Source organism: Mustela nigripes, chromosome 13, assembly GCF_022355385.1.
Source record: "Mustela nigripes isolate SB6536 chromosome 13, MUSNIG.SB6536, whole genome shotgun sequence".
Taxonomy (NCBI): domain Eukaryota; kingdom Metazoa; phylum Chordata; class Mammalia; order Carnivora; family Mustelidae; genus Mustela; species Mustela nigripes.
In genome coordinates, this window is record NC_081569.1 from 9,856,535 (window position 1) to 9,880,359 (window position 23,825).

Consider the following 23,825-nt stretch of genomic DNA (forward strand, 5'->3'; position numbering starts at 1 on the left):
AATGATTTGTTTTCCCAGTGCATCTAAAAGTTATGTTTATACCAAACTGGAGTCTAGTAAGTGTGCAGTAACATTACATCTAAAAAAAAACGTACATACCTTAATTTAAAAAATACTTTACTGCTAAAAAATGCTAACCATCATCTGAGCCTTTGGCAAGTAGTAATCACTGATCACAGATCACCATAACAAATGCCATAATGCAAAAGTCTGAAATATTTTGAAAATTGCCAAAATGTAACAAAGAGGCACAAAGTAAGCAAACGCTGATGGGAAAATGACATCAGTGGACTTGCTTGACCCAGGGGTACCACAAACCTTCAATTTGTAAAAACTGCAAAATCTGAAAAGCACAATAAATTGAGATATGCCTATATTATGACTGATAGCGCTTTTCAGAGTGTGGTCTCGAACCCTTGGCATTAGAATCACCTGGAGCTGGTATTGCCCTTTGACGTGGGAAGAGGGAACCCCACGGTCCTAAGGCCCTGATCTGGTTTTTCCTTCCCGAAAAGCAAGAGGTCTGTGAGGTACGATCACCTCAGGGTTCCTTTCCATCCAAATCATGCTCTGGGTACTCAGAACCCAAGAATTCCGCTAAAATCTAGGAATCGGGACCAGGACACCTATTCTCACTGTGGCGGAGTGTGATGGGTTCACATGTATGAGCACGAGGCCCTTCACTCGGTGGAAGGGGCCAGGAGAAGAAATGAAGGGAGTCTCAAAGGATAAGTCACTACCTGGCCTTCCAGATCCTTATTTGTCAAGGCAAGGGGATAGAACATTCGTTATTAACAGTTTTTTAGCTTGAGTTTCAGTGGCTATAGAGAAATAGGGGATGCCGCCCAAGGCCCTATACATGTCAGGCCTGGCCAGCCCTGGGGGGTTGTTGAGATGCACATTCTCATGCCTGTTCCAGACGTCTGCCTCAGAAGCTTTGGGAACAGTCAGAGGTTTGCATTTTAACCTGCTCCATGGGTGAGGTCTTGTGCCCTCCTTTGAGAGCTGGCGCTTTAAGGTCACTATAAGGTCATGTCAGAAATCCTCTGACTGTTCTCCATAGGTTGGGGCTTCAGCATGGGTACCAATTACCACTACCACAGCTGGAGAGTGTTTGTCATCGTCTGTGCGCTGCCCTGCACCGTGTCCCTGGTGGCTCTGAAGTTCATGCCAGAGAGCCCGAGGTTCCTGCTGGAGGTGAGTCCGTAACCCCCAACCCCACCCTGTGTGAGACCCATTGGCTGCCCCCCACTCCAGCTTGCATGTTGCACACCACCCCCATGTCAGCCTGCCTGGACCATCGTTACTTCTGGCTTTAGTGCCATCTGTGATGGCTGCACGGCCTGAATTCACAGACTGTCAGAGGCGGAAGGGGCCTCCTGAGGCTGCTTCCAGCACCCTCTCTCTCCAGAAGATCTTCAAAGCTGTGGGATGTTTTCTCAAGTTGGGAAAATGCGCGTCGTCCCCAAGCCCATCAGGACTCTTGACTATCCTGGACCCCTCCCCACTGGAAAGCTGCTCCTGGTATCTTGAGAGAAGAGTCCTTCCAACTTGGGGGGCTGCTTGTGTTTGCAGGGATCAGACCAGGCAGGGCTTGCAGAGGAGCCATAGGACTCAAAGGCTCCTACACCTCCAATTCCAAGTCCACTCGTATGTCTCCTTCTAGATCTTTCTACAGAGTGATCGTCCTTGTCAAATTCCCTTGTGTCCCGTTGTCAGGAACAGACACCGCAGGGAGTTTTTCTTTAGCCGGGGATCTCTCACAAATTTACCCTTTGGGCTGTGTGAGTTTTCTCGGGCTGCTGAGACAAAGGATTTTGTCACCAACAGAGTGGCTTCAAGGAACAGAAATTGCATCATAGTTCTGGAGGCTGGAGGTCCAAAATCAGGGTGTCCGCAGGACTGCGTTCCCTTGGAAGTCTGTAGGGGAGTCCTCCCTTGCCTCTTCCAGCTTCCAGTGCTTTGTTGGGGCTCACTTGGCTTCCTGTCTGCGTCATCTCATGCACTGGTCTGACACGTCTCTCTATTCACATGCTGCCTTCTTAGAAGGACACCAGTCGAACTAGATTAGAGGCCCACCCCACTCTGGGATGACCTCATCTTAATGACCTCTGTGGCAACCCTGCTTCTAAACAGGGTCCTATTCCGAGGTCTCTGGGGCTGTGGGGACACAATCCATAACAGGTTGCTTCTTTGCTTTCTCTGGTCAGGGAGGAACGTGGATGCCACCCAGCAGTGACTCGACCTTACAACGAGGCGTGTTGTACTGTGGAATGGGAATACTGTGTAGACACCTCAGAGGCATTACCTTAGTATCCTCCCAAGATGGGCTGGGGACAGAGACTTGTCCCAATCCTTCCCAACCCCTGGGTGGCAGTGTGTCCAAGTCTGATCACCTCACACTTAGGGTTGGATGCCCCCCGTAGGGTTTCCACCCCTCATCAGTAAAGGATTTCTTATGCCTCTTTCCTTGCCTTTACCAGATGGGCAAACATGATGAAGCCTGGATGATTCTCAAGCGTGTCCATGACACCAACATGAGGGCAAAAGGGACCCCCGAGAAGGTGTTCACGGTGAGTGTGTGGCACCCATGCCAACAGGAGGGGGTCTCTCCTCTTTACTCTTCTGGCTTGCTAAAAAATGAATTTTATTCTATTATTATGATACTATATTAATTTGACAAAGAGAACTTACCAAAGGGAGAATAAAACCCCTGACATTCCTATTATTGTGTCCTAATTATTTGTTCAGGTTGATAGATATCCTTGTTAGCACTAATTGTTCAAAAAAAAAAAAAAAACACACACTGAAAGAAAAAACTAGCTGTGTTTATATGGGGATAAGGATATGTACATATATTTACACCTATCTGTCTATCTATCTATCTTTAGATAGATAGGGCAGGGAAGGAGGGGCAGAGGGAGAGGGAGAGAGAGGGAGAATCTTAAGCAGGCTCCAAGCTTAGCACATGGGCTTGATCCTACGACCCTGTGATCCTGACCTGAGCCAAAATCAAGAGCTGTTCACTTAACCAACTGAGCCAGCCAGACACCACTCCATCTACTTTTTAAAAAGAGTATTCATTAACATTCGTGGCATTCATAATTATCTTTTTAACAAACATTAATGTTGGGAATGTTAACACAGTCTTCCTAAATATGTCCTGAACGCTGGAAATTTTTTTACCCCGTCTTATTACCTTGTTCCTGTAAATATTGTCACAGTGAACATTTTCACACACATAGTTCCTTTTCCTTCATGTTCTCGATATGTTTTCCAAGTTAGATTCCTAGAAATAAAATGAGTGGCTGAAAAGCACTATTATTTTTATAGCTTTTGAGTTATATTGCCAGATTACATGATTACATCTCAATAAGGTTGTGCCCGTCTACTGTGCCACAGGCAACAGGATAGCCATTTTTCTCCTCCAGCATTTTGTTTCTTCCTAGTTTAAATAGTGAAAAACTAGTGAGCAGTGATTTCCATGAAGATGCCCTATTAGGTATTAGGATCTGTGCTCCCCGACCACGCTCTATCGCCAGGGAGGAATGCCTGCCCCGGTGCGTGCCTGTTTTGGATAACTTTCCTTCAGGCTGACTTCAAATCCATTTCCACTAGGAAGCCCTCCTGAGTTAACCTTGACTCTTACTCTGATTCACTGCTTTTGCAGCTTTGGCCTCTGCCATTGACTCTGGACAGCATACTCCTCCTTGTTCACTGCTGCTTAGAAGCCCTGGTTCTCAGGCAGGACCACGTGGCAGGACCACATAGCTAAGCATCTGCATCCTGGAGCCCGACAGTCTGGGCCTAAATCCCAGTTTTTTGTTTTTTTTTTTTTCCCCTGAGTTGTGTTTTTTTTTTTTTTTTAAGATTTTATTTATTTATTTGACAGAGATCACAAGCAGGCAGAGAGGCAGGCAGAGAGAGAGGAGGAAGCAGGCTCCCCTCTGAGCAGAGAGCCCGATGTGGGGTTCGATCCCAGGACCCTGAGATCATGACCTGAGCCGAAGGCAGCGGCTTAACCCACTGAGCCACCCAGGTGCCCCTAAATCCCAGTTTTGATACTTTCTAGTGGTGTGGCCTTAGGCAGGTACTCCCTTTGCCTCAGTTTTTCTATTGGGAACAGAAGGATAATAATATCTACAAGTATGGTTCTGGTAAGGATTCAGTTATCTGCCTTGAACCAGGGGCTGCATAGATGTTAACTATCATTCAAAAACATTATGACACAGGATGCCTGGGTGGCTCAGTCAGTGAAGCATCTGCCTTTGGCTCAGGTTATAATCTGAGGGTCCTGGGGTTGAGACCCACATCGGGCTTCCTGCTAGGTGGAGAGTCAGCCTCTCCCTCCCTCTGCTGCTCCCTCTGCTTGTGCTCGCTCTCTCTCTGTGTCAAATAAATACATAAAATCTTCTTTAAAATTACATGACATATTTTTTCTTAAATTAACTCAAGCAAATAAATTTTGTTGCTGTTCAATGGCCTACTTCCCTCAATTCCATGCTCCTAAAAATATCTAAAATATGGGACCAGTGCTTTTATCACAAACATTTATTGAGAAGCATAACCAACAGAAATAGTTGTGATGAAAGATGTTAATTAAGGATGTAGATGGTTCTCCCCAGTCCCCTCTCCCCACTGCTGTCTGTGGTGGATTATAAGGCTGCAGCTGGACTGCAGGTGTGGACACCAGATGTTAGCGGGGCTCCCCCGCCCAGGACCTGGCTGCACTTGGCTCAGTCCTGCCCCACCCACCGTCCCGTCAGACTGCTCTCCAAGCTCCTGCTTCTTCCTGAGAGATGTCTGCGTGGTCTTCTGTCTCTGCCTCAAGCCTCTGAATTCACATCAGCTGGATTGGATTGTGTGTCACATCAACGTGGTGTGAAACATACACACAGACACAAAGATGCATACACACACACTCACAGACACACACAGACACATGTATACAGATACATGCATGTACACAGACACACACATCACACGCACAAACACACATCACACACACATACACATGTATAGGGACATACACGTGCGCATAGATGCACACATATCATATAGACACATAGAGACATAAACATACATACAAACACAGACACACATATACAGACATATACATGTGTATAGACACACACACATACAGACATACACAGAAACAGGTAGACAGACATACACATGTGCAAAGACACACAGACACACACACCATACTGGCACACAGACACATGTATATGGACGTACACATGCACACAGACAGAGAAACATGAACACATGCATATACACACACATATGATACAGACACAAGGAGGCAAACTCAAACATACAAACACATACATACAGATACACAGACACATGTACACAGAGCTACACATGTACACACATGCATCATACAGACACATAGAGCCATAAACACACACAGACACGCAGACACACACATACAGACACATGTATACAGATATACACATGTACACAGACACACACATCATACAGACACATACACATATCATACACACACAGATACAAAAAGACACATGTATACAGACCTACACATGCACACACAGACACATATCATACAGACGCATAGAGACATAAATGCACACACACAGACACACACATCACACAGACATACAGACATATGTATACAGACATACACGTGTGCACTGACACATAGACACATACATCACACAGACACAGACACATGTATACAGACATTCACATGTGCACAGACATGCAGAGATATAAATACACACATATGCACACAGACACACACATCATACACATAGACACCCAGACACACACACATCATGCAGACACAGAGACATAAACACACATACAGATACACACATCATACATATAGACAGAAAGACACATAAACACACATATACACACATATCATATATACAGACAGACGCATGTATACAGGTATACACATGTGCACAGATACACAGAAACGTAGACACACCTCACTCATATCAAGTAGTTGCCAGTTTAATAGACTCCACGATAATTCGAGAAACTTCCTCCCTGCCCCATCCTCCCTCTTATGAGCTTTTCCTCCTCCTTTTTCGCCTGCCTCTCTTTCCCTGTTCTCCCTCTGGAATATGGCAAATTCTCCTTGGCTCATGCAAGGCTCACACACTGGTTCTCCCCGGCATCCCCTGACCCGTCAAGCGGTCTGTTAGTGTATTTATTCCAAGCAAACCCATAGCTCTGCTGAGAGAGTCCTGATGGGTGACGGCTCGACCCCTCATTTGTATGCCTGTCCCGGCCTGCCCAGGAGACTAACCCCTTTCTGGTCTTCGGCTTACCCTGGTGGCCTGTGCAGCATCTCATTCCCAGTGGCTTCCCTGACTCTTGCTTCTGGAACAACCATTTCTAAATCAACCTTGTGAGCTTGCCAGACTGGGAGTCCCTTCTAGAGAAGTGATCCCACATTCTCTCCTCACAACGGGGTTATCCTTAAGCAGCCTGATTTTGAAGAATGAGATCTTGGCAAGGAAATCAATAGAGCCTCCAGTTTCCAAAGGCAGAAGCTAAGCCTCTCACTTGAGCACGAGAGCCCCTCCCCTCCGGGATGGCCACGCATCCCCAGGAAGTCAGAGATTCCAGATCCCAGAGCTGGAATGTGAACCGTGGGTGGGCACTCTCTCTTACCCACCCTGCAGGCTAGCCGTGCGTCCTCACCTCTGCTTTTAGTAGTTTTCATCTCATGCGAAGGAGAATCAGAACAGTTGTGGCTTCGGCATTCCCTGCTGACTTGGCGATCATATTAATTGGGTAGAAGTGATTGACTGGTTGGGCCAAGGGCAAGAAAAGAAAGAAACAACCGGAAAATGTTGACAGGTTAGAGAGCAGAAGCAATCAGGAGTGAACTCCTTCCTGACGGGGTTAACTGCTTGGCTCCAGAGTGCTCCCCACAGCAAATCATGCATTTCTTTTTTTAAGATTTTAATTATTTATTTGACAGAAGTCACAAGTAGGCAGAGAGGCAGACAGAGGGGGTGGGGGAAGCAGGCTCCCTGCTGAGCAGAGAGCCCGATTCGGGGCTCAATCCCAGGACCCTGAGATCATGACCTGAGCCAAAGGCAAAGGCTTAACCCACTGAGCCACCCAGGAGCCTCAAATAATGCACTTTTGATTGTACCTGGAGATCCACAAAGGCTAGGGTCCTCACCTTGACCTTCATGCCGCTGGGGTTCAGGACCCCTACCCTGAAGTACTGGCACCTTGGCATACTGAATATCTTAAGCGAAGGAGTTTGGGAAAGTGCCAGAAGTGGGGAGATCACTCTGACCTTTCCCACGGACCCTTCTTAGGTCATAGATCTCCTGTGTGAAGTGACTGCCCCTGTACCAGGAGGAAAGAAGACACTCTTATCACCAGAGATCGGGGGAGGGTCAAGAAGGCAGCAGCAAACCTTGTTACATCAATTCTTTCTTCCTAGTTACTTCTTCACCATTTACTACCCTAAGCCCACATCCCTGTGTCATGTTAATTCCTCACAAACTCATTGTTTCATGGCCTCAAAGGTATAAGAGTTTTCTGCTCTGGTCACATCTTCAGGCTTTCATTCACTTTGGAAGCCTCCCTTGTCTGTGTTAAAATCCGATAAAATGTGTAGGCTTCTCTCCTGTTGATCTGTGTTTGTCAGTTCAATTTTCAGACGCAGCCTGAGATGCTTAGAGGAGCGGGGCAAACGTCTTCGTCCCCTCCGAAGCCCTAGGTTTCAGCCATCCGATTGGCTGGCCGCCTCACAGGCTTCTGATCTGCCACCTGGCAGGTGTCCCCAGTAAACGTTCTGCAGGCCTGTCGTGAACACTGGCCATATTTTGATATAGACGCCAACAAAAACAGTATCTTAATTAATTGTAATTTAGAGTAATTTTGCTTGAGGCTGTCCATTCACCCACTCCCAAATCCCTAGGGAATAGAACGGGGTTTCCCCCCCGCCCCCCAGGAGTGCCAGAAGGAAAAACATTGCACTTGAGCAGATATCGTAATGCTTTTGAATATGATTTTTGACATGCTTCCTGATTTGATGTCATCCTTGCCCGGTGGCCTCTTTTGACCGCAATGAGGGCTCCTGGGCTCCCTGGGGGTGTTTGACGGCAGGAAGGCCAGCTCCAACCAAGAGTTCTGTTGCAGACCCTGGGTGTGTTCACTCCCCTGCGTCCTTGTCAGAGCCCAGGCAGAGCGATTTGAGGAGGAGGCACACCTGCAGAGGAGGGTAGGGCGCACCGAGGAGGCTCTCAGGATGCTCTCGTACCTCCTAGTTTCAGGAAGACCATGGATGCTTTTATCAGACTCTCAAAGGGGGCACCCAGCCCTCCCCAGACTTTAAGAATTACTGTTTTTAGGGTTTAGAAGAGCACAGCCATGCCACCCTAGACCTCATGCTCAGAGTTAGAGTCTGTTGTCCACACCCAAGGGCTGTTTTTTCCCTGGCGCATTGCCAGCCTTATCTGTGTGTCTCTCTCTGTTTCCTCCCCTTCCTTCCTTCTCAGATGGCAGAAGAAAGCAATGGAGATGCTTGTAGAACTAAAATTTTTTTCCCTAGACAATAGTTCATTGGAAGGGGTGATGGCAATTCTGATTTTTTTTTTTTTGAGTGTGCTCCCCCATTTTCCTCTGAATAAGTCTGCAAGCATGGACCTTGCTAACTTGGCTAACCATCTCCTTAACATGATGGTTAGTTACAAAATCCAGTGGTTGCTTTAAACACTAGGTAACTTGACAATCACTGTCTGGGTGAGTTAGGATTGAAAATTGGGGCTATCTGCCGACACTGGACAAGTCAATGCTTTCTGGGGCCCTTCAGTGGGGGAGCCGAGTTGTATAGCCCTATTCCCACTCCCCATTTCTTTGATTTCCATCAGAAAAGCCAGAGATAGCAAGGAGGACATGACTTCTCCTACTCTGGTGTGCTTTTAAAACATCTTAAGTAGCAGGGCACCTGGGTAGCTCAGTGGTGAAGTGGCTGACTCTTGATTTCAACTCAGGTCACAATCTCAGGGTCCTGGGATGGAGCCCTGCTTCAAGCTCCGTGCTCAGCGGGGAGTCTGCGTGAGGATTCTCTCTCTGCCCCCTCCCTGCTGGTGTGCATGCTCTTTCTCCCTCACTCTCTCTCTAAAATATATAAATCTTTAGAAAAAAAAAATCTTAAGTAGCAACCTCCTCCCCTAAAACACACACACCATTGCTTGCATGGGTTCTAGACTTCTGTGATGTTAATTGTTAATACCTATTAAGGACAGACTTGTGAATTTTAAGGTGAGCTCAGCTCTGCTGTGGGCAAATCAGATATACATGGTAATTCAGCATATTATCACTGATGAATATAAATTCCTCAAAAGCATCAACTAGTCAAAAGATGGATTCATCTTGTCTACAGGGGGATATATCTCCCTGAGGAAGAGTCTTTAAGAGAGGCCATGTACATCTTTGGTTAAGAATCACAGAACTAGAGGATCGTCCAAGTCTCCTGTAGCCTTTGATATGTGCCATAAAATTAGTTACATTAATTAAACATTGAAAAGCCTGATACAGAGTAGGGTTACGATTCTCTAGACCATCTTTGCTTTGCAGGTTTCCCATATCAAAACTCCCAAGCAAATGGATGAATTCATTGAGATCCAAAGTTCAACAGGAACTTGGTACCAGCGCTGGCTGGTCAGGCTCAGCACCACTTTCAAGCAGGTATGATTGGGAGCATGTCGGGGATGAGAGGGAGGACATCTGGAACCCTGTAACTTCAGTGGATGAAGGATAAAGACCATGAACACCCCCCGCCCCCATCAACCCAAGGCGGCGTGATGGGGAAGGAAGTGCCCTGGATGGAACGTTTGGGACACAGTTGGGCCTGCTCATCACCTACCATGTTGTTTGAGCCAATGTCACCATGACTTACCTAAATCTTAGTTTCTTTTCTTTGCTCTTCCTTCCCAAGGCAGAGATTTTGAACACTGGTGAAATGTCTACTGTTAGTAAACACCCTTCTCTCTACGTAATCTGTAGGAAGAAAGGAATGAGTGAAGGAGATGGCCCTTTGGGGTGTGTTGGTGGCTTTTGAGAAAGTCTCCAGGAAGGGCAAGGCCATTTCTCTGGAGAAGGGCCTCCTGTAGCCAACTCAGCTGTCAAAGCACCGAGGCAGCCGATGAATGGTTGAATGGTTATTAAGTGTTGAGAATATCACCCATTCCCATGGGCGAGGAGCAGAGCTCACTACTCAAGGTTACCCAGTGTCTTGAAATCCCAACTCATTGTGCTTTTGATGATGTATGATTGTGTTCCCAGGGAAGATGCTCCAGGACTGTCATGTTAGAGGCAGAGGCCAAGCAGTAAGAAGAGAAGAGGCTTTGTTATTTGAACAGATTGGCTTTCTCTGAGAGATCATGTTGTCCATTCTCTCTTGGGATCCTAGAAAATTTATCAGAAAAGCCTAGAAATGAGCTCTTTCAAGTCACAAGGCTCTTGATTTAATAACCCTTCTATGTGTGGGTTACAGGTCTGGGATAATGCCCTCTACTGTGTGATGGGGCCCTACAGGATGAACACGCTGATTCTGGCTGTGGTCTGGTTCACCATGGCTTTAAGGTAAATTCTATCATAAACTCTTTAACTTCCCTAAGCCTCCAGCACCTCCTTTGTAAAGCAAAGATTACAATTAGTTCTAACTCTTAGAATCTAGAATCTTTTGGCTGCAAGTAAAAGACAGCCCACTCTCATGGCTTCTACAACAAAGAGGCTTTTTGTCCTTTGTAATAAGAATCCCATAGAAAGGCAATCTTTACGAGGGGTTTCAGCCCCAGGCTCCATCTCCTGGTGGCTCCTAGATCCCTGTGCACTTCTTGGCATCCTGTCAATGTGGGAAAATGTCCCGAGGAGGAAGAGGCTGCCTCTCTCTGAGCTGCTTCTTGTAGCAGCAAGGAAGACTTTCTCAGGAGCTCCCCGGCCCCCTGCACAAACCCTGCAGCCTTTCTCTCTATTACCCCTAGTGCCAAATTACCTGGTGAAGGAGATGGGCTTCCCAGTGATTGCAGACTAATCAGGGTTTGTGTGTGGGCTAAAGATATTGTTAGCTTTCCTGAGAGTTGATACCCAAACAAAATCTAGTTTCCAAGGAATGAGTAGAGAACCAATACTGAGAGGGCAGCTGTCAGTGGCATTGTGGCTATGGGATAAAACAGTGAGACTCTGTGGCACTATGCCTTACGATAATGAAGATAGAGTGTGATGGGAATGGTGATTAGCTGGCTCTTTTCTTAAGTGGTAGAAGAGTCATTTCATGCACCTCCAAATATCATGACCCTCTTTATGCCACTTAAGCCACTGAAAGCGTTATGAGACTACTGTATAAAGGAAACGCTTGCATTAATTTCTGGCACTAAGTAAGTACTCAATTAATTGCTACTATCAATGAGGAACTGTCAATGAGATTTAAAACTTTCATCTGTGAACTTGCTTGGTTCACCAACACCTGTGCCCAAAGGAAACAAAATGGGGTCTAATGACCTCTTTGACTCATGGAGGAACATGGGGAGACATGGACCTCCTGCCCATGAATAGGTACTGTTTCTCAGTACCTATTCATGGCAACCCAAATGGGTAAAGTGAAGAGGAAGCTAGAGACCCCCCCCCCCCACTTATTCAAAGTGAGGAGGGAACATTTCAGAAGCCAAAGATAGTGGACATGAGGATTCAATTCACTGAGAGTTCTAAAATATGTCTTATTCATACTTACTTATAGCTGATTTACTTTTGTTGACAAGATAATGCATTTTAAATGTTGAAACAACCGAGAAATACATGTACATTGCTTTCCGTAGTGTAGCACCACACTGTCTTCAAACAGAGCCTTATTGCTAGACTCTTGGGAAGTCCTCAGAGTTCTATTTTCAACAATACATTTTGAACAATGAATAATTGTGTTTGTAAGCAACTTTGTACTTGAGGGGGCTCATCGATGGAATAGGTTTCTAGAAATGAGATTATGGAGTCAAAGGGGGTAAATCCAACAGTGATTTTTTTTTTTTTTGACAATACCCTCTCCTCCATGTGGTATTGTACAATTTTTCCTGCAGTGTATGAGAGCATCTGTTCACCCACAACTGAGTAGTTCAGAATGATAATGGTGTGGCTTTAATTTGCATTTTTCCTATAATGAGTGAGACGGAGCATCTTTTTAATTTTTTTATTTTTAAATTTTTTTCCCTCAGTCATTTATTTATTTATTCATTTATTTTCAGCGTAACAGTATTCATTGTTTTTGCACCACACCCAGTGCTCCATGCAATCCATGCCCTCTCTAATACCCACCACCTGGTTCCCCCAACCTCCCACCCCCACCCCTTCGAACCCCTCAGATTGTTTTTCAGAGTCCATAGTCTCTCATGGTTCACCTCCCCTTCCAATTTCCCTCAACTCCCTTCTCCTCTCCATCTCCCCTTGTCCTCCATGCTATTTGTTACAGAGCATCTTTTTTAAATGTTTAGTGGCCAGGTTTTTTCTTTTTAAAGATTTTATTTATTTATTTGACAGAGAGAGGGATCACAAGTATGCAGAGAGGCAGGAAGAGAGAGACGAAGGGAAGCAGGCTCCCTGCTGAGCAGAGAGCCTGACACGGGGCTCGATCTCATGACCCGAGCCGAAAGCAGACGCTTTAACCCACTGAGCCACCAGGCGCCCCCGTGGTCAGTTTTTTGAGTTGATGATCCTGAGTTCGGCAGGTATAAAGTCAGATCATCTACAGGTGGATGTAGTTTTGCTTCTTGCTTTGCAATTTTGTATCCTTGCAATTTTGTATCTCTTTCTCCAGTCTGAGTTAATTAAGCCCTACGATGTGGTGGTAAAGAGTAGTCTTGATAATACATGTCTGGGTCTTGTCCCTGACATGAGTGAAGATGCCCCTACTCTCCACATGAAGTGAGGTCTGTATTTTCTTACATGTTAGGGACGTGCCCACCAATTCCTAATCTATTGGGTTTTTTTCTTTTTAAATCAGGAATGGATTTTTTTTTAAATCAAATTCCTTTTCAGAGTCTATGGAGATGGTCATGATTTTGTCCCTTAGATCTGTTCATATGAGGAGTGATAGGATGGCACATAGTAATTGTCTTAATTTCTAATAAAGAACCGTATTCGTACATTTTAAATGAGCTTGATTTACGTCACGTTAGGGATGCAGACTCTGATCACGAAAGAATTGCCTATCGCGGCTTGAATATTCTGTCTTCTTTTTACAGCTACTACGGACTGACAGTTTGGTTCCCTGATATGATCCGGTATTTTCAAGATGAAGCCTACAAGTCCAAAATGAAGGTGTTTCTTGGTGAGCACGTGTATGGTGCCTCCATCAACTTCACGATGGAGAATCAGATTCACCAACGTGGGAAACTTGTGAATGACAAGTAAGTGAGAGACCATGAGCTTTCCCCAGATCGAGATGGTGGTCTGTGAGGATTGCTCTTGGGAGAGAAGCTACTAGAAAGAGAATTCAATATGGCAGGTGAATGATCTCCAAGGTTCTTGGAGTACCTCAGAGACACAATGAGGCCTAGTGGCCTCCAGGCATCCTTAGTCATCTGACTAGAACTTATTCATCCAAGGATAGAGACATTTGACTGAGGAGAGGCAATCAAACCAATTTTCCTGAGGCCTCACACCTTTCATGGAGATGTGCACAGGACTGTGGCCTCCTACTGCTGCCTGCCTAGAAAGAGGGCCCAGAGGGTCAAGAACCCCATACCAATCTACTACCTGGTTTTTGAGCTTTTTCTGTGATCTTAGGAAGCTTCTCTAGAAGCAAATCCAGAGGATAATATGACAATACTTTATGTTACTCTTTGACCTAATATTATCTCCAAGGGTTGGTCAGCATGGCCCATTGCCATCAAGAGTGCTGTTCCGTAGGGGAAAAATGAGTGGTGTATTGGAAGAGTCCTGCCCACATCTTTGTGGGGCTGCCTCCTCAATCCCTTTTGCTTCTCTTCCTATTCCTAGGGCCGATGAGATGGACAGTCAGTCCCCGCACTGGGCTTTAAGAATGCCTCTTTGAGGCTGTGCTCTACAGGACCGCCCTGCCCCCGCCTGTGGGTCAGAACACAGTCAATTAAAGTTGACCCCAGGCCACATTATTCACTAAGCTGAACATCTATTCCCGTTTCCCTTCTTGATTGTACTTACTTAGCATGTTCATCAAGTCAGCTGCATGGGGACATCAGAAATACCACGGTCCAGACAGTTCAGCGTCAGTGATACAAACTACCCCAGATGTACCACCTCTTTATAAGAATCAACACCGTGAATTCTCCCCTGGAGTGCATGGTCCCCCATAACCCCTGTGCTTACCTTCATGTTCGTAGCGAAGTGGCCCGGCCCGTGACTGTCAGCCACATTAGGAAAGGAGCCTATGTCTGGGTGAAGTCCGAGATGGTAGCAGATGTCTCTTGCAGGCTAGTCCATATCGCTCGCACAGACCACACCCGAGCAAACGCTCATTGTTATTTAGGATGAGAAAGTGTGAGAGGAAAAGGGAATATCATTTCTACAAATATGAGATCTTTGGAGAGGAAGGTTAGGACAAGCATGAGTGGACAAGGAATTGGGGCTTTCAGATGATATATTTTTTTTAATGCAAAACCCAGTCACAAACATCTACACAATCACACGCCCGCACATACACATACATAGCCTCTGCGCAGAGACTTTGGTCACCAAACTCTACTGAGAGTGGCCACTCCACGGATGGCAGCTCGAGCTAGCAGGGGTGGGTGGCAGTTACCCTGGGATTTCTCACTCTCAAAGGATCTTCTGTTTAAGTGGGGAGAGCTTGTGTCGACATTGCCAATGAAGAAATGTTGCCCAAAGAACACTCTGGAAATGTTGAAAATGAAGGGACATTATGGATGGCCAGATATCACCCATGAAATGACACCATTCTCTGCAGAGATGAATTCAGTAAAAGAGACCTCATTTATGAAGTTTCCAGTGTTTGTTGATACTCTTTTGCGGTATTAGTAATAAGGATCATAGAATGACATTGATCATGAGGCTCATAATCATAACCATAGCAGCCAACATTATAAAGCATTTTTAGGTGTGAGTGGCTGCTTTAAGCACCCTCATAGACTATGTCATTTAATCCTCACAAAAATGAAGGAGGCCTCCAGGAGGTAAGACATATGTTTTCCTGTTATATAGGGAGAGAGATAGAAGTTCAGAGAGGCTGAGTAATTTGCCCAAGTCACACAGCTAATGTAAATAGAAATGTCTCTCCTGGGGTGCCTGGGTGGCTCAGTGGGTTAAAGTCTCTGCCTTCAGCTCAGGTCATGATCCAAGGGTCCTGGGATGGAGCCCCACATCAGGCTCTCTGCTTAGCAGGGAGTCTGCCTCCCCCGTGCCCCCCTCTGCCTGCCTCTCTGCCTACTTGACAGAGATGTCTGTCAAATAAATAAATAATATTTAAAAAAGAAGAAAAAAAAAGTCTCTCCAAAACACAGGCATTCAGACCCCAATCCCATACTTTTAACAACTAGATATTGTCTCACTGAAAACTGTCCCTTCCCTCAGAGGCCCTGTGGTACATGGTGTCTTCTGCATTCAGAAGTTCATCATGGGGCGCCGGGGTGGCTCAGTTGGTTAAGCATCTGCCTTCAGCTCAGGTCATGATCCCAGCATCCTGGGATCATGGCTCCTCAGGCTCCCTGCTCGGCCGGAAGTCTGCTTCTTCCTCTCTCTCCATCCTTCACCCCTGCTCATGCTCTCTCTCTCTAATAAATAAATAAAATCTCTTAAAAAAGAATTTAAAAAGTTCATTACAATGCCAGGACCCTTATGGTTTGCAGCAGGCTGGTTTTGTAGTTCTTAGATTTAGCTATATAAAACATGGGAACTTCTGATCCACTCTGTTCTTTTAACCTTTCTCAGCCTCTGGAAGCTTTCATCAAGCTTCTTGGGCAGGAGTGAGGAGGAAGCAAGTAGTCTTGAAAATAGTGGTCTCCTGGGGACCCAGGACCTCCCCCCAACCCCTGGGACCATACAGTTATTGCCAAGGGTCTGGGAATGCACAGACATGCCAAGGCTTATCTGAGAGTGGATGTGAATATTCTGTACACACAGATATGCTGCCATGTTTCTGTATTTCAAGAGCATGTGGTTGTTTTTGTGTAATTATTCAAATATAAATTCCTTCAGAAGTTGCAGTGAGTTAATTTTAACTTGTCATTTATATGGTTTCTTTGTTTTGTTTTGGAGAGAGGGAGAGAGCAGGGAGGGGGCAGAGAGAGAATCTTAAGCAGACTCCATGCCCAGCGTGGAGCCGGACCTGGGGCTTGATCTCACAACCCTGAGGTCAGGAGCTGAGCCAAAATCAAGAATCAGATGCTGGGACGCCTGGGTGGCTCAGTGGGTTAAAGTCTCTGCCTTCGGCTCAGGTCATGATCTCAGGGTCCTGGAATCGAGCCCCGCATCAGGTTCTCTGCTCAGTGGGGAGCCTGCCTCCTCCTCTCTCTCTCTCTGCCTGCCTCTCTGCCTACTTGTGATCTCTGTCAAATAATAAATAAATAAAATCTTAAAAAAAAAAAAAGAATCAGATGCTTAACAGACTGAGCCACCCAGGTGCCTCTCACTGTTTTTTTTAACTAATGGGTCTTAAAAGTGCAACCACTATCATGTGAGACCCATCACTTAACCCTCAGCAAATTGAATAAAAGGTTGTTTTTCTCCTTGGAAGATTAGCAACCTTGAAACTTAGCTAAGGAATGAAGGAACCTGAATTTCTTTTCTTGCATCATGCTGCCACCTGCTGGTTATGGACTAGAAAGCACCTCGTCTTCGAAAATCCTAACCCTCTTTGGAGAGTTCACTTCAGCTGGGGTGGCCCATGTCTCCAGATGTGCTCTGTATTCCTCCTCTGATGTTATCCACACTTTGCTAATTTAAAATTTAAATAGAATTTAAATTTAAATAGAATTTACCTTATTGGCTGTAGCACACAGGGGACAATGACTTTGGTGTAGGTAGGGTTTCAGACTTCTCCCACAGGGTTCGTGAATAGAGGAGAACCTGTTGAAGCCTGAACATCCTGCTGTAAGACAGTCCCTTTGGCCCCGAGAAGAAATGAAAGTACACAGATTCATTTGGGCCTCTTCCCCAGGCAACATCCGCAGCCCTCCTGGTGCATCCGATGGGACCAGGTGGCTCTGAGAACTCGTAAGTTTTTGGAAAATGCAAGAAAGACAAGAGAAAAAGTTCATATTCTAAATGCTGAGCCAAAATGTCAGGCCAGGCTTCTCATACTGTTAACCGAACGCAGGATAGTTGTTGTTTTGTCTGAGAGCATGTGTAAACTCATTAGTTCATTACCCTCTCTGCTTGGGGAGACATTTCTGCTTGGCAAGGCTAACTTCTGTAAGGGTTAGGGCAGGGGAAGAGTATGATACAAGACAATCAGGGGGAAGAAATAGGACCTGCCTCACGAGTTCTCTTGGAAGGTCAGGGGATTGAACCCTGAAATGAGGGTGATTTAGCAGAAAAGAGAAGGTTGCTTTCATGCGTCACACTGAGGCGTCACCCACACTGTTCAAAGCTCCTTTCAGCGAGGCAGAAATAAGAACTTTTTTCACCTCCCGTGGGTCTGTTTCAGGGCAGTGAAGTCCCATGAAGCCACCATGGGTGGGAAATGTGTAAATGCACCTTCCGGCGTCCAGGCCTGGGGAAGTAGCTTGAGGGGCTGGATTTCAAGCCTCGACGGGTCAGAGACTCGTGGAGCAGCTCTGACTTGCATAAGTCTCCTGTTCCACACCGGAAAGCCGTCATCTTGGTAAATAACATGCCTTATGCTTCAGAGTTGATCAAATCTCTCATTTAATCTAGGCCCTGCAAAGATCTTTGTGGAGACTCTTCCGGGATATTTTATAACCTCTCTGGCTGCTGAAAATTGGCTTGCTTTCTCCCCATCAAACATTTACTCAGGTTATTGCAAATAAATAGAAATCCTATTCATTGGGGGATGTTTATTCGGTATCTAAGCTATTTCGTTAGTCCCAACAGTTCCCCCTTGGTTACTGTGTACGATCTCATCCTCTGCAAATAAACATTGTTTTGTCTCCTTTCTTCTCTCTCTCTCTCTTTTTTTATTCCACTGTGAAGTACATCAAATACGCAGAGAACAGAGAATAATGGAAACAGCGTGCTTCAGAGCAGCTGGCTTTATAAAATCATAAGCTGCGCTATATTTACCTCCGATTTTAAAATAGATTAAACATTACTCGCTCGGTGAGCCTCGATGGGATTCCTCTCCCTCCCAAAGCATAATGACCACCATTGTTAATAAACCTGGTGTTTTACACTGTTGGATGTTTTTATACTTTTCCCGTGTGTCTATGTTGACAAACATTGTCCAGTACTTTTTACATGGTTTGGAGTTTAGGTAAATATCATACTATGTTATATATGGAAATGTATATTATACTATAGATTTTGCAACTTGTTTTTTTGTATAGAATTAGGGGTTTGGGGGGGTGCATGGATAGCTCAGTGGGTTAAGCCTCTGGCTTTGGCTCAGGTCATGATCTCAGGATCCTGGGATCGAGCCCCGCATCGGGCTCTCTGCTCAGTGGGGAGCCTGCTTCCCCCTCTCTCTGCCTGCTTGTGATCTCTCTCTCTCTCTGTATCAAATAAATAAATAAAATCTTTTTAAAAAGTAGGGTTTTTAAAAATATATATATTTATTTACTTATTTGAGAGAGAGTGAGAGCGAGGGAGAGCATGAGGGCGGCGGGGGCAGACACCACTGCTCCCCACTGATCAGGGAGTCTGACGAGGGGCTCGATTCCAGGACCCCAGGATCATGACCTGAGCTGAAGGCAGTTACTTAACTGACTGAGTCACCCAGGTGCTCCTAAAATTAAGGTTTTGAAGACTCTTTGCATTGGTTATCATAGCTACGTAATTTAATTTGATTAATTTAAACGTCATTACGTGAGTGTTCCCTAATGTGTTTGTCTGTTCTTTTGATGGACATTGAGGTCATTGACAATTTTTGGCTGTTACACATAATACTGCAATAAGTATTTTTATGGGGCAGTTTGTCTAGTCTGAAACCTAGAGGTGGAATTGCTGGATGGACGGATACGAGCGTCTTCAGCTTCTGTGCCACAGTGGTCTCCACGAGCCTTGTACTAACTATGCTTCCCACTGGGCAGGATGAGTGGGCCTGGCTCTCCACAATGGGGCCCATTCTTAGTCTGTGAGAGGGAGGAGAGTGACATGGTATCTCTTTGTCCTTTAACTTGTATTTCCCCGGTCCCAGTGAGACTGAGCATCTCCTCCTGTGTTTCTTGGCCCTTCAGGTTTCTTCTTCTGGACCTGTTCACAGGCTTTGTTTATCTTATTTATTAGATAATCATTTTCACCTTAATTTGCATAATATCTTCATCTGTTTGGGCTGTAACAACAAAATACCCCAGACTGAGAGAAATTTATTTCTCCTGGTTCTAGAGGCTGGAAGTCCAAGATCAAGGCACAGGTAGATTCCAGATCTGGTGAGGACACGCTTCCTGATTCATAGACGGCCATCTTTTGCTCTGTGCTCACATGGAGAAATGCAGGAAGGAGCTTTCTGGGGCCCCTTTTATAAGGGCATTAATCCCATGCATGACCTTTATGACCTAACTCCTCCCAATGGCCCTACTTCCTAATACGATCACACTGAGGATTAGGTTACAACCTAACGGATTTTGAGGGGGACACGAACATTCAGTCTGTAGTACATGAGTTCTTTAAACTTCTTTGTAAAAGATAAGTGTCCATGATAATGCTTGAAAATTTCCCGTGTTTTCTTTTTTTTAATTAAAATAAACTTTTAATTTTGGAACAGTTTTAGTTTCACAGAAAAATTGCAAAGATTGTGCAGAGAGCTTCTGGTATAGCCTGCACCTTGTTTCTTCTATTATAACATCTTATATGATGAAGGCACATTGATTACATACTAAACCAATATCAGGACATATCAGGAAAGTCCATACTCCACCTGGATTTCTTTTTTTTTTTTTTTTAAGGTTTTATTTATTTATTTGAGCGAGACACAGAGAGAGAGGGAACTCAAGCAGGGGGAGTGGTACAGGGAGAAGCAGACTGCCCGGCGACCTGGGAGCCGATGTGAGGCTCGATCCCGGGACCCTGGGATCATGAGCTGAGCTGAAGGCAAATGCTTAATGACTGAGACACCCAGGTGCCCTTCTACTTCTGTTTTTTAAAATATTACTTTGAAATAATATTGTTTCACTCTTGCTTCTTTGTGTGTCTTATAATTTTTGGTTGAAAGTGAGATATGTAGGATAGTGAAGACCTTTTTAAGAATGGGTACATCTCTTTTGGGAAGCGCTTACAGGGTGTGCGAGTGTTGAGCCAATCTAGTCAGTGTTTGAACTTTTTGGGGGGGGCATAGCTATTATTACTTAGAAATTTGTTGGGACTTCCTTTTGATTGGAGTATAATTTATGACTTTTATATAATAAAATTCACTCTTTTAATAGTATAGTTCTTTGAGGTTGCCAAGGGCATACAGTCAGGTAGCCACCAAAATCCGGATACCATTACTCCCCAGATTTCCTCACGTCACTTTGTGGTCAGTCCTTACTCCACCCCCTGTCCCTGGCAACCAATACTCTTCTCCCTGTGGCATAAATAGTACCCTGTACTATGACGCTTTTTAATCCCAGTTTTTCCACTTAGCATTATGTACTTAGATCTATCCATGTTTTTGCACATTTAACAGTTTGCTTTATGGCAGAATACTCTTCCAGGGTATAAATGTAGTAATGCATTTTATCCACTTACCAGTTGAAGGAAGGATTTTAGCATCTTTAAATTAATGGCTCCTCTAGGATGCTGACAACCATATTTGTATATGAAGTTGTTCTATTTTTTCCTCTTGTAAATTAATAATTGCTTTTCTCTTTATTATATCTCTCTTATCCTCGATTCTATTTTTATAATTCTGCTTAAGATTTTATTCCCAAAGGCTGTACATGGGCTGGGATCTTTGTAAGACAGACTGGATGCGCTCTTGTGATTTCAGCACTTGGGTAGCTTGGAGTGTAAAAGAAAAGGAAGGAACAAGGTCGGGCTTACTGGCAGATTCACTGAGGCATGAGCGTGTATGTTCTTAGAGAGTCTGTTAGATTGACATTGGTACCAATATGTCCATGAATACTTCTTATTCTTCTTGAAATAAAATTTTTCATCATTTGGAGGGGTGCCTGGGTGGCTCAGTGGGTTAAAGCCCCTGCCTTCCGCTCAGGTCATGATCCCAGGGTCCTGGGATCGAGCCCCGCGTCAGGCTCTCTGCTCAGCAGGGAGCCTGCTTCTCCTCCACCGCCCCCCGCCTGCCTCTCAGCCTCCTTGTGATCTTTGTCTGTCAAATAAATTAATTTTTTTTTCATCATTTGGAGAGGAAAGATGGCCATATCCTAGATCCACTATTTTATTTCTTTTCAGGCAACACAGTTAAGGCACGCCTCACTTATAGAACCATATAGAGCTAGAAAAACCACCTCCTCAATACCCCTACTTTCAAGATTTTTAAATGCCAACCTAGAGAGGAGGAAAGAGCTACCTGAGATCTCTGAAAGTCGGACTCCACTCATCGGTTTACGAAGAGCGGTACCAGAGGTGGGGGAGAGTCCTAATGACGAAACTGGAGAATTTTACAAGTTGCATGGAACATTCACTTTTCTCCTCTCTTTAAGGAAATTAGGTTCAAGCATATATTTTCTGAAGCAAACGATCCTCTTCTTTATGCTCTGCTTTACCTCGGGCTAGGACCAGACACGAGATAATGTGTGAGAGACGAGAATTCCAGTTCTTCACTTGATCTTAGCCAAAGTCTGAGAAGCGATTAGAATTCCAGCTCTCCTCCAAACCATTCTGTTTCATTTTACTGTAGCTGGAAGGCTTATGATAGTAGGATATATGTATGGAAGCTTTGGAGAACTTTACCCTTTGTTTATTTTCTGCCCAACAGGTGATTTAATTTATCTGAAAGAAAGCTCTCTAGTTTTCAAAAAAGGCAATTAAAGGGTGTAGGTAATACACCTCCATGCCTTTACACGTGCTGTTCCCTCTGCCTGGACTGCACTTCCTCTATGTCTTTGCTTGGAAAGCTTCTACTGGTCCTTCAGGATAGATCACTTCATGCTTGTCCCAACTGGATCACAAGTGCCCCCTTTCAAGTGATCTTAGAACATACCTCCATCTTGATGATTATCACACTAAATTTTAATGATCAGTTTTCTTATTTATCTTTCATTAGACCGAGCTTCTTGAGGTTGCCATCAAGTAAAACACAGTGACCAAACAGATAAAATTTGTTTTAGTTTACCATTCGGTGGACTAACCATTGGGACTAAGGGTAACTGACATAAAGTGTGTGTGTAATAATCCTGCCATAGATTCTGCATTGCCAATGGCTCCTGTTTTCTTACAGGCCAAGTTCTGTAAGACACTTACTCTAACTTTTCTTGCAGACTTTGAACTCTCCTGAATGAAGAAGCTCAGACCAGTTCAGTATATAAATTAGAGATAGGAGATGGTTTATATAAAGATTCATAAAATATGCCTTGGTCCTTTCTCCTTTTATCTCTTTCTTTATAACTTTGGCTTTTTATAACTCACTTGGAGATACATTTTAAGGTCTGCTTACGTCAGGTCCTTTATGATTTATGGCTCTGCTCCCTCACCTACCCGTGGCAGAACATTAAAATATATCTGAGGGCCACATCAGCAACCTTTTGCTATATTAAAGAGAAGGATATATTTAAAAAGGCAAAACCCGAGACAGCCTCCAGGAATAGCTTTCCTGAGTAAACATATCCAGCATACAAATTACATTAATTTTGAAATCAAAGGCATCTTCCTGTAGCACAAGTCTTAGCAATATCCATGGAAATCTGAAGAGTGCCTTTGGAGGCCCCGTTTATAAGTCTGTAGCAAATCTGACCCTACGAAAAATTCTGTAAAATAATTTGGCTTCTCTAGACCAATGGCCCTCACATTTTTGAAATAATCTGGCATCTGCCTCTGGTGGTTCTGGTTCAAGGGGTCTAGGAATATAGGAAACTGCATCTTTCATAACAACCTTTGGTTTTATTCTGATGCAAGTGCTCTTGGGACTTCTCTTTGAGAAGCACTTGATCAGATGTTCTTACTGGGTGGGGGTGTCTTTTTGCAGAAGCTCATGACAGGTGACTCTAGAGTAGGGTCATTAGCAGAATACAGTATAGCATGAAGGGAAAGGAGATCTGGTCACCATCTGTGGTCATGGACTGAATCATGTGGTGGCTCTGAAGAGGACAATGACCCTTAGCAACCTGTATGGCCTCTATCAAGGTGACTCCCACTGAATTATTGTCTATTGGCTTGTTGCCCACCGCCCCCTCCCCCCGCAATTAGATTTAAGGGCAGGGACCATGTCTTTCCTCTTTGTATGCATAGCCCCTAATACCGTATACCTAAGTTTTGCTGAAGACTGAGTATATACATAAATGAATAGACAAATGAATGAGTTGTAATTCTTCACAAATGGAAACAGATCCAAGGCTTCTAGCTTAAAAGTTTGGCCAAGCTTGGGAAAGGTCCCGCCGAGGATGATGTTAATGTAGGTCAGTATATGGTTTTGAATGTAATATTGTTTTTTCCTATTACGTTCATGTCGGAGTTGGAGCAGACCAGTGGCTCCCAAATGTGCCTGCACCTCATAGTCACTAGGTGCTTCCATCCTCCTTTTGTTTTTCAGTGAAAAGTACTATGTATGCTTGGTATAAAAGGAA

The 23,825-nt window shown here is 44.7% G+C and overlaps 1 protein-coding gene across 4 annotated transcripts in view; it reads left to right on the plus strand.

Annotated features, from left to right (window-relative positions):
• Positions 1-23,825, plus strand: part of SV2B (synaptic vesicle glycoprotein 2B) — a 180,951-nt gene that overhangs the window by 142,497 nt on the left and 14,629 nt on the right. For all 4 annotated transcript variants that reach the window (XM_059371624.1, XM_059371625.1, XM_059371623.1 and 1 more), the window contains exons 5-9: positions 1,064-1,197; positions 2,484-2,573; positions 9,583-9,693; positions 10,502-10,590; positions 13,239-13,403. In XM_059371624.1, coding sequence (XP_059227607.1) covers positions 1,064-1,197; positions 2,484-2,573; positions 9,583-9,693; positions 10,502-10,590; positions 13,239-13,403 — 589 coding nt within the window. The remainder of the gene's footprint in view (positions 1-1,063; positions 1,198-2,483; positions 2,574-9,582; positions 9,694-10,501; positions 10,591-13,238; positions 13,404-23,825) is intronic.